Raw genomic sequence first — 14,084 nt, forward strand, 5'->3', positions numbered from 1 at the left:
CCCTGGAAAGGTGATGGAACAACTTGTCCTTGGTGCTTTCTCTAGGCATATCAAGGATAAGAGGGTCATTAGGGGGCAGCCAGCATGGCTTCACCAAGGGGAAGTCATGCTTGACCAATCTGACAGCCATTTTGAAGACATTCAGCAGGAGGACAGATGATGGGAAAGCAGTAGATGTGGTCCGTCCTGATTTTAGTAAAGCATTTGACACCATCTCCCACAGCATCCTCACAGCTGAACTGGGGAAGTGTGGTCTGGAATATCGGCTAGTGAGATGGACTGTGAACTGGCTGAAGGAAAGAAGCCTAGAGAGTTGTGGTCAGTGGGACAGAGTCTAATTGGAGGCCTGTACCTGGTGGAGTCCCTCAAGGGTCAGTAGTGGGACCAGTACTGTTCTGTAGACCATCCCATTATTCAGAAACACTAAGGACTGCCGGTGACACCAGCCTCGGAGATGCATGTTGATCGGCTGGGTCATGTGGAAAAGGAATTTGGTAGTGTTCCCTGCTACTGAAAGGATAGAGGAGAACACCACGTGTGCCCCCTTATCGCTTAACCAACTACCCCAGGGCTCTGAAGTCCCTTTTGATTGCCCCGGGGCTTCCTTTTGGTGCCTCACTGGCCGCCAACATGAAAAGCCAAGAAGGGATAACAACCAGGCGGCTGTACCAGGCAGTGAGTCTTCTAGCAACGTCGCTTACCCGGGCCCCAGGGCAGCGGCAGACTTCCCTGTGGGTTGGTGCTGGTAGGCATATTGGACCCTCTCTTCCACGCACCGAGCCCTGGATGAACACATGTTAACTAGGGCGCTCTTTTTCCCCGTGAAAATCCCCAGTCATCCTCATTTCCCAGGCAGTAAGAGGTAGGGCTTTGTTTCCCCATGTAAGGCACTGGTGCGTGTGAGTCAATGCAGGTGTGATTTTGAAGGCAAGAGACAGGCACGGCTGAACTGAGACCTGCAGCTCCAACTGGTGGGTGAGGTGAAAATGCACAGGCAGGGAAAGCGGGGACAGGTAATCTGGCAGGAGAGCAGGGATACTGCGAGGCTGTGTAGGGACAGGGTCGGGAAGGCCAAGGCCCAACTGCAACTGCACTTGGCAGGAGGTGCAATGCAGAAAAGCTTCCACGTGTATGTAAACCTGGAATGGAAAGTCCAAAGAGCTGGACCGCCCTCACGAGCAAAGCAGGAAGGCTGGTAACAGCAGGCAAGGAGAGAAGGCTGAGCGGGAGCTGTAAGAAGGGACAGACTCCCTTGCAGGGTGTGCTGTGACGGGACAAGGGGAAAAGGTATCCAACTAAAACAGGGGTGAATTAGTGTGCACTGTAAGAAAAAGTTTATTACGAAACGGGTGTGAAGCCCCGGAACAGGTTGCCCGGGGAGGTGGTGGAAGCCCTGTTGCTGGGGGCACTGAAGGCTGGACCAGGCTGTGAGCCCCTTGATCTACCTGTAGATGTCCCTGCTCATTGCAGAGAGGTTGCATCAGATGACCTTTAAGGGTCCCTTCCAACTCAAAATGATTCTGTGATGGTGCGGACTGCGATTGTTCAGTCGGGAGAAAAGGAGGCTCAGGGGAGAGACCCTGTTGCTCTTTACAACCACTTGAAAGCAGGTCATAGCGAGGTGGGGGCCGAGATCTCTTCTCCCAGGTAAATGGCAACAGGATGAGAGGTAAGGGCCTCATGTTGCACCAGAGGAAGTTGAGGTTGGATCTTAGGAAAAATTGCCTTTCTAATAGAGCGACCCAGCTTTGGGACAGGTGGCCCAGAGAGGTGATGGAGCGACTGTCCCTGGAGGTGTTCAGTTAAGGTGTAGATGTGGCACTTAGGGACGTGGCTTAGTGGGCATGGTGTCAATGGACTGACAGCTGGACTTGATGATCTGAGGGGTCTTTTCCAACCATAATGATGCTATGGTCCCAAATATGTAAAGGGCGGGAGTCAAGAGGATGAGGCCAAGCTCTTTTTGATGGTGCCCAGCACTGGAACAGGCTGCCCAGAGAGGCTGTGGAGCCTCCTTCTCTGGAGACGTTCAAAACCTGCCTGGATGCTTTCCCAGGCAACCTCGCGTAGGGATCCTGCTTTAGCAGGGGGGTTGAACTCGGTGATCTCCGGAGGTCCCTTCCAACCCTGATGATTCTCTGATTCTGTCATTGTGTGAGCAGGGGAGCCCAGAGGCACCTCCTGACCTGCACTTGGCTGTAAGCTGTTGACTCTGGGGGGGGGCGGCCAGCAGAAGGGGGTGGGGCCTCCATGGCAACGGACGGGGCCTTGCGATGCGGGGAGCAACCACGCCCAAAGGCCATTGTGACATGGGGGGCGTCCCTGTGCCTTTAGGGTGCAGAGGCCCCATGCTGCTCACTCTCAGGAGAGCAGCTCCGTGAGGAGGTAGCAGCTCCCCTGCGTGCCCGTGTTTCCGAGAGAGGAGACAGCGATGCCCAAGGAACAGGAGAAGAACCGCTCTCAGCCCGACAAAGGGCTGCCGAGCGTGCGGGGACGCCGCCAGGTGCGGGACATGGTGAGAGCGAGAGGGACAACAGGGCACCAAAAGTGCCAGAGTGTGGAACAAAGTAGCTGGCTGACATGGCTGGCCCTGAGCGCCCCTGGCCAGCGCACCGCTCCTCCTGCCCCGGAGCACTTCCTGGGGATAGGCCAGCTCCTAGGCCAGCCCAGGCCCATGCAGGCCCACGCAGGCCCAGCAGTGCTGTGCCCAGCGGCAGAGAGCAACGGGACTGAGCTGAGCCAGGCTGTTGGTATCCAGGAGCTGCCTCCTAATGGGGGTCAGGAGTGTCGGCACTGCTGGGGACGCTGGTGGCAATGCAGCCACCTGCATCCCACACACCTCCTTCTTCCCACAGGTGGGCCGCAGGCCACAGCAAGCGGTGCCGCCAGGCAGCTGCAACCAGGAACCATCCCTCCGTGAGGTTCGTCTGCCGTCACTCCCCCACCTGGAGAGCGCTCGTGCCCCTGCGGGTCACAGTGCACAGGTAGGGAGCCCAGGGGAAACAGGGCAGAACGTCTTCCTGAGTTCAGGGAGCAGCCAACACACGGGTGGCAGGTGCTGGGGGGGACTGCTCCCAGCAGGATGAGCCCTGCTAAGGCCAGATGGCTGCCACGGTGTGTCAAGGACTGCTGCGGGAGAAGCAGCCCTATGCCAATTCAGATCAAGGGAGCGGGGCAGCAGAGGCCACAGGGCTGAGCGCTGCCTGTGGGGCTCCCCGCAGGGCCTTGTGGGAGCCTTTCCAGTAAGGACACGTGGAGCACAAAGGGAAGGGGACCCCTCTAACTTAGCATTTCTCCTCTGCTTCTCTGGCAGGCGGACAGGAAGAAGCCCAGGCAGGCACCGCCCCGCATCAGTGACTCCAGGGATGGCAGACAGCGACCTTTGCTAAGGCAGGCAGTGCTGCAGGCAGCTGCAACCCGGCATGCAGCTGCTGCACAAGCAGGTGTTCCCAAATTACCCGCTCTGCAAGCACCATCCTCCATGCGTTCTCCAAGAGGCGGTGACCATGCCTCGAAAGCTACAGCTTGCAGACTGCCTGCGCTTGCTCCATGTCCTCGAGGCAATGCTCAGCAGCAGGATATGGCAGCGGGGGCCGAGAGCTGGGAGGGAGATACGCTAGTCCCTCGCCTCCCCCTCCAACCGGCACGTCCAACACCCAAGTCGCTGAGGTTGGCAAACTGGAGGCAGCCAGTATCCGCAAGGCCAAAACCCAGCCACAAACCAGCAGGTCCGCAGCAAGGCACAACCACCTGCACTCTGGGAACACCAACTGCCCCGGTGCTGGCCCCCGAGGCTGCGAGTGGCCCCGCAGATGAGATGGAACCAGATCCCAGTGCTCAGGAGGGCACAGGAGATGTCGATGGGGCTCCTGCTTCACATTCCCTCGCAGCACAGCAGGCAGCAGATGATGGTGCCAAAGCTGGCGGCATTTCTTGGGGCATGCTGGTGGCCAAGGACACTGAAGAGAGGGTGCGCTCCTGGATGAGAGAGCACATGTTGCTGTCCTGCTGTCTTTGTGCTTCCCGCTCTGTTGTTCTGGTGGATGTAGAGGAAGAGAGGAAGGACAGCCGTAAGAGAGATGCTGCAGCAGAGGCGGCTGAAGTCCCAGCGAGAACACCATCTGGCGAGGCAGAGGCCCAGCCTCCAGCTTCGGCTGTGGCTGCGAGCCCTCAGCACGAGGTGAGCAAGGTGCAAGTGGTTGTTGGCAGCAGGCATGAAATGGAGGCAGGGTCTGGAGCGTGTGTGGTGGGTGGAGTGAAGCCTGGCAAGACGAGCCCTGCTGTAGTGGGCCGGCTGCCAGGATGTGTCAGCGACTGCCGTGAGGGGGCAGCTTGAGTGTAGGGGTGCTGTGTGGGGAGCAGTCCTATGCCCGTGCAGCTCTAGGGCAGCTGTGACCACGGGGCTGAGTGCTACCCTCGGGGCTCTCCGCAAGGCCTTTCCAGCAGCTACATGTGCAGTGTGAAAGGACAGGATCCCGCAAACTTAGATTCTCTCCTCCATTTCTCTTGCAGGCGGACAGGCTGGATCTCAGGAAGGGAGTGCCCCACAGCAATGTCTCCGCGGAAGGGAGACAGCCTCAGTCAACTCGTGGAGCATCCCTCTTTGTTCCTGCGCCCCCCCTCCAGCCTGCACATGCCACACAGAAGTCACTCGGGTTGGCATATCGGGGGCGTCCAGTAGCCGCAAGACCAAAACCCAGCCAGAAACCAGCAGGTCCACAGCAAGGCCCACCCACCTGCACTCTGGGAACACCGAGATCTGCCCAGGTGCTGGCCCCCAATGCTGGGAGTGGCCCCGCAGATGAGACGCGACCAGGTCCCAGTGCTCAGGAGGGCAGAAGAGACGCAGACGGGGCTCCTAGCTCACGTTCCCTGGCAGCACAACAGGCAGCAGATGATGGTGCCAAAGGGGCTGGCACTTCTCCGAGTGTGCCGGGTGCCAGGGACATCAAAGAGAGGCCACGCTCTTTCATGAGCGTGCGCTTGCTCCTGTCCTGCAGTCTTTGCAAACAGGCCTACGTTATTCGAAAGGATGTCAAGAAGAGCTGGAAGATACCCCTGAGAGGGAGGGTGCAGCAGAGGAAGCCAAAGCCCCAGTGAGGACACCATCTGGTGAGGCAGAGGCCTGGCAGCACCTGATGGGACACACCTTTCTCAGAGGAGGAAAAGCATTTTTGCAGGCGTTAGCAGAACTGAGCCGCAAAGCTTTAAACCAGACTTGAAGGAGAAAGTGATAAGACCAGGCCCGTCACTGATAATCTGTGGGATGGCACACCTAAATTTGAAGGACCGCGTGCTTTCTTGCATTTCAGCACGTTCATGCAGCTCCATACTTTGGGCATGATCCTATTTTTTCACTGTGAGCAGCAAAAGGAGACTGAGACCTAAATGCTTCTTTAGAAAAAGACACTCAACCATTTAATTAAAGCTACTATTTCTCCCAACCTACCGCGATTCTCTTATGTTCCTACACACACCTCAGTATGGCTACCAGGGCAACCGAACACTGGAGAAGGCTGCACAGAGAGGTTGTGGGGTCTCCTTCTCTGGAGACATTCAAAGCCTACCTGGCCGTGTTCCCGTGTGACCTAATCTAGGTGTTCCTGCTCCAGCAGTGGGACCGGACTCGATGACCTCTCAAGGTCCCTTCCAGTCCTAGAATCATAGGCTGGTCTGGGTTGAAAAGGATCATAATGTTCTTCTAGTTTCAACCCCCCTGCTTTGTGCAGGGTCACCAGCCACCGGACCAGGCTGCCCAGAGCCACATCTAGCCTGGCCTTGAATTCCTCCAGGGATGGAGAATCCACAACCTCCCTGGGCAACACTGTTCCAGCGTGTCACCACCCCTGAGTGAAAAACATCCTCCTAATAGCTCACCTGTATCCTCCCCTGTCTTAGTTTAAAACCATTTCCCCTTGTCCTATCACTATCCACCCTTGTAAACAGCCGTTCCCCCTCCTGTTTATGCGCTCCCTTCAAGTATCGGAAGTACTGTGAGCAGGAAAAGGAGGCTGAGACCTAAAAGCTACTAAAATGCTGCATTGGAAAAAGACAACAGAAAGGGCTTCTTCAAATACATTGCAGGTAAAACTAACGCTAGAGGCAAAGTAGGCTCACTGATGAATGAGGTGATTGCCCAGGTAACAGAAGATACAGAGAAGGTGCAGTTACTAAATGCCTTCTTTGTCTCTGTCTATACTGCTGGAAGCTGTCCTGAGGAGCCCTATAACGCTAACGCCCCAGGGGAAGTCAGGCTCAAGGAGGAGTTTGCCTTGGTTGATGTGGACTGGGTTAGGGACCAGCTGAGCAACCTGGACATCCATAAATCCATGGGTCCTGACGGGATGCACCCACACGTGCCGAGGGAGCTGGCGGACACCGTTGCTAGACGGCAGCTATCTTGAGTCCATTATCTTGAGTAAGTCGTGGGGAACGGGAGAGGTGCCTGAGTCTCCTCCTGACTAGAGGAGAGCAAATGTCCCTCCAGCCTTCAGAAAGGGCAAGGAGGAGGACCCGGGTAAACATAGGCTGGTTAGCCTCACCTCCCTCCCTGGAAAGGTGATGGAACAACTTGTCCTTGGTGCTTTCTCTAGGCATATCAAGGATAAGAGGGTCATTGGGGGCAGCCAGCATGGCTTCACCAAGGGGAAGTCATGCTTGACCAATCTGACAGCCATTTTGAAGACATCAGCAGGAGGACAGATGATGGGAAAGCAGTAGATGTGGTCCGTCCTGATTTTAGTAAAGCATTTGACACCATCTCCCACAGCATCCTCACAGCTGAACTGGGGAAGTGTGGTCTGGAATATCGGCTAGTGAGATGGACTGTGAACTGGCTGAAGGAAAGAAGCCAGAGAGTTGTGGTCAGTGGGACAGAGTCTAATTGGAGGCCTGTACCTGGTGGAGTCCCTCAAGGGTCAGTAGTGGGACCAGTACTGTTCTGTAGACCATCCCATTATTCAGAAACACTAAGGACTGCCGGTGACACCAGCCTCGGAGATGCATGTTGATCGGCTGGGTCATGTGGAAAAGGAATTTGGTAGTGTTCCCTGCTACTGAAAGGATAGAGGAGAACACCACGTGTGCCCCCTTATCGCTTAACCAACTACCCCAGGGCTCTGAAGTCCCTTTTGATTGCCCCGGGGCTTCCTTTTGGTGCCTCACGGCCGCCAACATGAAAAGCCAAGAAGGGATAACAACCAGGCGGCTGTACCAGGCAGTGAGTCTTCTAGCAACGTCGCTTACCCGGGCCCCAGGGCAGCGGCAGACTTCCCTGTGGGTTGGTGCTGGTAGGCATATTGGACCCTCTCTTCCACGCACCGAGCCCTGGATGAACACATGTTAACTAGGGCGCTCTTTTTCCCCGTGAAAATCCCCAGTCATCCTCATTTCCCAGGCAGTAAGAGGTAGGGCTTTGTTTCCCCATGTAAGGCACTGGTGCGTGTGAGTCAATGCAGGTGTGATTTTGAAGGCAAGAGACAGGCACGGCTGAACTGAGACCTGCAGCTCCAACTGGTGGGTGAGGTGAAAATGCACAGGCAGGAAAGCGGGGACAGGTAATCTGGCAGGAGAGCAGGGATACTGCGAGGCTGTGTAGGGACAGGGTCGGGAAGGCCAAGGCCCAACTGCAACTGCACTTGGCAGGAGGTGCAATGCAGAAAAGCTTCCACGTGTATGTAAACCTGGAATGGAAAGTCCAAAGAGCTGGACCGCCCTCACGAGCAAAGCAGGAAGGCTGGTAACAGCAGGCAAGGAGAGAAGGCTGAGCGGGAGCTGTAAGAAGGGACAGACTCCCTTGCAGGGTGTGCTGTGACGGGACAAGGGGAAAAGGTATCCAACTAAAACAGGGGTGAATTAGTGTGCACGTAAGAAAAAGTTTATTACGAAACGGGTGTGAAGCCCCGGAACAGGTTGCCCGGGGAGGTGGTGGAAGCCCTGTTGCTGGGGGCACTGAAGGCTGGACCAGGCTGTGAGCCCCTTGATCTACCTGTAGATGTCCCTGCTCATTGCAGAGAGGTTGCATCAGATGACCTTTAAGGGTCCCTTCCAACTCAAAATGATTCTGTGATGGTGCGGACTGCGATTGTTCAGTCGGGAGAAAAGGAGGCTCAGGGGAGAGACCCTGTTGCTCTTTACAACCACTTGAAAGCAGGTCATAGCGAGGTGGGGGCCGAGATCTCTTCTCCCAGGTAAATGGCAACAGGATGAGAGGTAAGGGCCTCATGTTGCACCAGAGGAAGTTGAGGTTGGATCTTAGGAAAAATTGCCTTTCTAATAGAGCGACCCAGCTTTGGGACAGGTGGCCCAGAGAGGTGATGGAGCGACTGTCCCTGGAGGTGTTCAGTTAAGGTGTAGATGTGGCACTTAGGGACGTGGCTTAGTGGGCATGGTGTCAATGGACTGACAGCTGGACTTGATGACCTGAGGGGTCTTTTCCAACCATAATGATGCTATGGTCCCAAATATGTAAAGGGCGGGAGTCAAGAGGATGAGGCCAAGCTCTTTTTGATGGTGCCCAGCACTGGAACAGGCTGCCCAGAGAGGCTGTGGAGCCTCCTTCTCTGGAGACGTTCAAAACCTGCCTGGATGCTTTCCCAGGCAACCTCGCGTAGGGATCCTGCTTTAGCAGGGGGGTTGAACTCGGTGATCTCCGGAGGTCCCTTCCAACCCTGATGATTCTCTGATTCTGTCATTGTGTGAGCAGGGGAGCCCAGAGGCACCTCCTGACCTGCACTTGGCTGTAAGCTGTTGACTCTGGGGGGGGGCGGCCAGCAGAAGGGGGTGGGGCCTCCATGGCAACGGACGGGGCCTTGCGATGCGGGGAGCAACCACGCCCAAAGGCCATTGTGACATGGGGGGCGTCCCTGTGCCTTTAGGGTGCAGAGGCCCCATGCTGCTCACTCTCAGGAGAGCAGCTCCGTGAGGAGGTAGCAGCTCCCCTGCGTGCCCGTGTTTCCGAGAGAGGAGACAGCGATGCCCAAGGAACAGGAGAAGAACCGCTCTCAGCCCGACAAAGGGCTGCCGAGCGTGCGGGGACGCCGCCAGGTGCGGGACATGGTGAGAGCGAGAGGGACAACAGGGCACCAAAAGTGCCAGAGTGTGGAACAAAGTAGCTGGCTGACATGGCTGGCCCTGAGCGCCCCTGGCCAGCGCACCGCTCCTCCTGCCCCGGAGCACTTCCTGGGGATAGGCCAGCTCCTAGGCCAGCCCAGGCCCATGCAGGCCCACGCAGGCCCAGCAGTGCTGTGCCCAGCGGCAGAGAGCAACGGGACTGAGCTGAGCCAGGCTGTTGGTATCCAGGAGCTGCCTCCTAATGGGGGTCAGGAGTGTCGGCACTGCTGGGGACGCTGGTGGCAATGCAGCCACCTGCATCCCACACACCTCCTTCTTCCCACAGGTGGGCCGCAGGCCACAGCAAGCGGTGCCGCCAGGCAGCTGCAACCAGGAACCATCCCTCCGTGAGGTTCGTCTGCCGTCACTCCCCCACCTGGAGAGCGCTCGTGCCCCTGCGGGTCACAGTGCACAGGTAGGGAGCCCAGGGGAAACAGGGCAGAACGTCTTCCTGAGTTCAGGGAGCAGCCAACACACGGGTGGCAGGTGCTGGGGGGGACTGCTCCCAGCAGGATGAGCCCTGCTAAGGCCAGATGGCTGCCACGGTGTGTCAAGGACTGCTGCGGGAGAAGCAGCCCTATGCCAATTCAGATCAAGGGAGCGGGGCAGCAGAGGCCACAGGGCTGAGCGCTGCCTGTGGGGCTCCCCGCAGGGCCTTGTGGGAGCCTTTCCAGTAAGGACACGTGGAGCACAAAGGGAAGGGGACCCCTCTAACTTAGCATTTCTCCTCTGCTTCTCTGGCAGGCGGACAGGAAGAAGCCCAGGCAGGCACCGCCCCGCATCAGTGACTCCAGGGATGGCAGACAGCGACCTTTGCTAAGGCAGGCAGTGCTGCAGGCAGCTGCAACCCGGCATGCAGCTGCTGCACAAGCAGGTGTTCCCAAATTACCCGCTCTGCAAGCACCATCCTCCATGCGTTCTCCAAGAGGCGGTGACCATGCCTCGAAAGCTACAGCTTGCAGACTGCCTGCGCTTGCTCCATGTCCTCGAGGCAATGCTCAGCAGCAGGATATGGCAGCGGGGGCCGAGAGCTGGGAGGGAGATACGCTAGTCCCTCGCCTCCCCCTCCAACCGGCACGTCCAACACCCAAGTCGCTGAGGTTGGCAAACTGGAGGCAGCCAGTATCCGCAAGGCCAAAACCCAGCCACAAACCAGCAGGTCCGCAGCAAGGCACAACCACCTGCACTCTGGGAACACCAACTGCCCCGGTGCTGGCCCCCGAGGCTGCGAGTGGCCCCGCAGATGAGATGGAACCAGATCCCAGTGCTCAGGAGGGCACAGGAGATGTCGATGGGGCTCCTGCTTCACATTCCCTCGCAGCACAGCAGGCAGCAGATGATGGTGCCAAAGCTGGCGGCATTTCTTGGGGCATGCTGGTGGCCAAGGACACTGAAGAGAGGGTGCGCTCCTGGATGAGAGAGCACATGTTGCTGTCCTGCTGTCTTTGTGCTTCCCGCTCTGTTGTTCTGGTGGATGTAGAGGAAGAGAGGAAGGACAGCCGTAAGAGAGATGCTGCAGCAGAGGCGGCTGAAGTCCCAGCGAGAACACCATCTGGCGAGGCAGAGGCCCAGCCTCCAGCTTCGGCTGTGGCTGCGAGCCCTCAGCACGAGGTGAGCAAGGTGCAAGTGGTTGTTGGCAGCAGGCATGAAATGGAGGCAGGGTCTGGAGCGTGTGGTGGGTGGAGTGAAGCCTGGCAAGATGAGCCCTGCTGTAGTGGGCCGGCTGCCAGGATGTGTCAGCGACTGCCGTGAGGGGGCAGCTTGAGTGTAGGGGTGCTGTGTGGGGAGCAGTCCTATGCCCGTGCAGCTCTAGGGCAGCTGTGACCACGGGGCTGAGTGCTACCCTCGGGGCTCTCCGCAAGGCCTTTCCAGCAGCTACATGTGCAGTGTGAAAGGACAGGATCCCGCAAACTTAGATTCTCTCCTCCATTTCTCTTGCAGGCGGACAGGCTGGATCTCAGGAAGGGAGTGCCCCACAGCAATGTCTCCGCGGAAGGGAGACAGCCTCAGTCAACTCGTGGAGCATCCCTCTTTGTTCCTGCGCCCCCCCTCCAGCCTGCACATGCCACACAGAAGTCACTCGGGTTGGCATATCGGGGGCGTCCAGTAGCCGCAAGACCAAAACCCAGCCAGAAACCAGCAGGTCCACAGCAAGGCCCACCCACCTGCACTCTGGGAACACCGAGATCTGCCCAGGTGCTGGCCCCCAATGCTGGGAGTGGCCCCGCAGATGAGACGCGACCAGGTCCCAGTGCTCAGGAGGGCAGAAGAGACGCAGACGGGGCTCCTAGCTCACGTTCCCTGGCAGCACAACAGGCAGCAGATGATGGTGCCAAAGGGGCTGGCACTTCTCCGAGTGTGCCGGGTGCCAGGGACATCAAAGAGAGGCCACGCTCTTTCATGAGCGTGCGCTTGCTCCTGTCCTGCAGTCTTTGCAAACAGGCCTACGTTATTCGAAAGGATGTCAAGAAGAGCTGGAAGATACCCCTGAGAGGGAGGGTGCAGCAGAGGAAGCCAAAGCCCCAGTGAGGACACCATCTGGTGAGGCAGAGGCCTGGCAGCACCTGATGGGACACACCTTTCTCAGAGGAGGAAAAGCATTTTTGCAGGCGTTAGCAGAACTGAGCCGCAAAGCTTTAAACCAGACTTGAAGGAGAAAGTGATAAGACCAGGCCCGTCACTGATAATCTGTGGGATGGCACACCTAAATTTGAAGGACCGCGTGCTTTCTTGCATTTCAGCACGTTCATGCAGCTCCATACTTTGGGCATGATCCTATTTTTTCACTGTGAGCAGCAAAAGGAGACTGAGACCTAAATGCTTCTTTAGAAAAAGACACTCAACCATTTAATTAAAGCTACTATTTCTCCCAACCTACCGCGATTCTCTTATGTTCCTACACACACCTCAGTATGGCTACCAGGGCAACCGAACACTGGAGAAGGCTGCACAGAGAGGTTGTGGGGTCTCCTTCTCTGGAGACATTCAAAGCCTACCTGGCCGTGTTCCCGTGTGACCTAATCTAGGTGTTCCTGCTCCAGCAGTGGGACCGGACTCGATGACCTCTCAAGGTCCCTTCCAGTCCTAGAATCATAGGCTGGTCTGGGTTGAAAAGGATCATAATGTTCTTCTAGTTTCAACCCCCCTGCTTTGTGCAGGGTCACCAGCCACCGGACCAGGCTGCCCAGAGCCACATCTAGCCTGGCCTTGAATTCCTCCAGGGATGGAGAATCCACAACCTCCCTGGGCAACACTGTTCCAGCGTGTCACCACCCCTGAGTGAAAAACATCCTCCTAATAGCTCACCTGTATCCTCCCCTGTCTTAGTTTAAAACCATTTCCCCTTGTCCTATCACTATCCACCCTTGTAAACAGCCGTTCCCCCTCCTGTTTATGCGCTCCCTTCAAGTATCGGAAGTACTGTGAGCAGGAAAAGGAGGCTGAGACCTAAAAGCTACTAAAATGCTGCATTGGAAAAAGACAACAGAAAGGGCTTCTTCAAATACATTGCAGGTAAAACTAACGCTAGAGGCAAAGTAGGCTCACTGATGAATGAGGTGATTGCCCAGGTAACAGAAGATACAGAGAAGGTGCAGTTACTAAATGCCTTCTTTGTCTCTGTCTATACTGCTGGAAGCTGTCCTGAGGAGCCCTATAACGCTAACGCCCCAGGGGAAGTCAGGCTCAAGGAGGAGTTTGCCTTGGTTGATGTGGACTGGGTTAGGGACCAGCTGAGCAACCTGGACATCCATAAATCCATGGGTCCTGACGGGATGCACCCACAGGTGCCGAGGGAGCTGGCGGAAGCCGTTGCTAGACGGCAGCTATCTTGAGTCCATTATCTTGAGTAAGTCGTGGGGAACGGGAGAGGTGCCTGAGTCTCCTCCTGACTAGAGGAGAGCAAATGTCCCTCCAGCCTTCAGAAAGGGCAAGGAGGAGGACCCGGGTAAACATAGGCTGGTTAGCCTCACCTCCCTCCCTGGAAAGGTGATGGAACAACTTGTCCTTGGTGCTTTCTCTAGGCATATCAAGGATAAGAGGGTCATTGGGGGCAGCCAGCATGGCTTCACCAAGGGGAAGTCATGCTTGACCAATCTGACAGCCATTTTGAAGACATCAGCAGGAGGACAGATGATGGGAAAGCAGTAGATGTGGTCCGTCCTGATTTTAGTAAAGCATTTGACACCATCTCCCACAGCATCCTCACAGCTGAACTGGGGAAGTGTGGTCTGGAATATCGGCTAGTGAGATGGACTGTGAACTGGCTGAAGGAAAGAAGCCAGAGAGTTGTGGTCAGTGGGACAGAGTCTAATTGGAGGCCTGTACCTGGTGGAGTCCCTCAAGGGTCAGTAGTGGGACCAGTACTGTTCTGTAGACCATCCCATTATTCAGAAACACTAAGGACTGCCGGTGACACCAGCCTCGGAGATGCATGTTGATCGGCTGGGTCATGTGGAAAAGGAATTTGGTAGTGTTCCCTGCTACTGAAAGGATAGAGGAGAACACCACGTGTGCCCCCTTATCGCTTAACCAACTACCCCAGGGCTCTGAAGTCCCTTTTGATTGCCCCGGGGCTTCCTTTTGGTGCCTCATGGCCGCCAACATGAAAAGCCAAGAAGGGATAACAACCAGGCGGCTGTACCAGGCAGTGAGTCTTCTAGCAACGTCGCTTACCCGGGCCCCAGGGCAGCGGCAGACTTCCCTGTGGGTTGGTGCTGGTAGGCATATTGGACCCTCTCTTCCACGCACCGAGCCCTGGATGAACACATGTTAACTAGGGCGCTCTTTTTCCCCGTGAAAATCCCCAGTCATCCTCATTTCCCAGGCAGTAAGAGGTAGGGCTTTGTTTCCCCATGTAAGGCACTGGTGCGTGTGAGTCAATGCAGGTGTGATTTTGAAGGCAAGAGACAGGCACGGCTGAACTGAGACCTGCAGCTCCAACTGGTGGGTGAGGTGAAAATGCACAGGCAGGA

At 56.6% G+C, this 14,084-nt stretch overlaps 2 protein-coding genes across 2 annotated transcripts; both read left to right on the plus strand.

Moving 5' to 3' along the window:
- The first annotated feature begins 2,255 nt into the window (after nt 1-2,255).
- On the plus strand, nt 2,256-4,074 carry LOC121106494. Its single transcript, XM_040700470.2, has 4 exons — nt 2,256-2,515; nt 2,856-2,984; nt 3,314-4,030; nt 4,069-4,074. The coding sequence occupies exons 1-4, from the start codon at nt 2,432-2,434 to the stop codon at nt 4,072-4,074; spliced, it is 936 nt and encodes a 311-aa protein (XP_040556404.1). The 5' UTR covers nt 2,256-2,431.
- A 4,723-nt stretch (nt 4,075-8,797) lies between these two features.
- LOC121113239 lies at nt 8,798-10,616 on the plus strand. The gene is made up of 4 exons (XM_040700471.2): nt 8,798-9,057; nt 9,398-9,526; nt 9,856-10,572; nt 10,611-10,616. Exons 1-4 carry the CDS (start codon nt 8,974-8,976, stop codon nt 10,614-10,616), a joined length of 936 nt encoding a protein of 311 aa, XP_040556405.1. The 5' UTR covers nt 8,798-8,973.
- Nucleotides 10,617-14,084: the final 3,468 nt, after the last annotated feature.

Source organism: Gallus gallus, chromosome 4 (assembly GCF_016699485.2).
Source record: "Gallus gallus isolate bGalGal1 chromosome 4, bGalGal1.mat.broiler.GRCg7b, whole genome shotgun sequence".
NCBI lineage: Eukaryota > Metazoa > Chordata > Aves > Galliformes > Phasianidae > Gallus > Gallus gallus.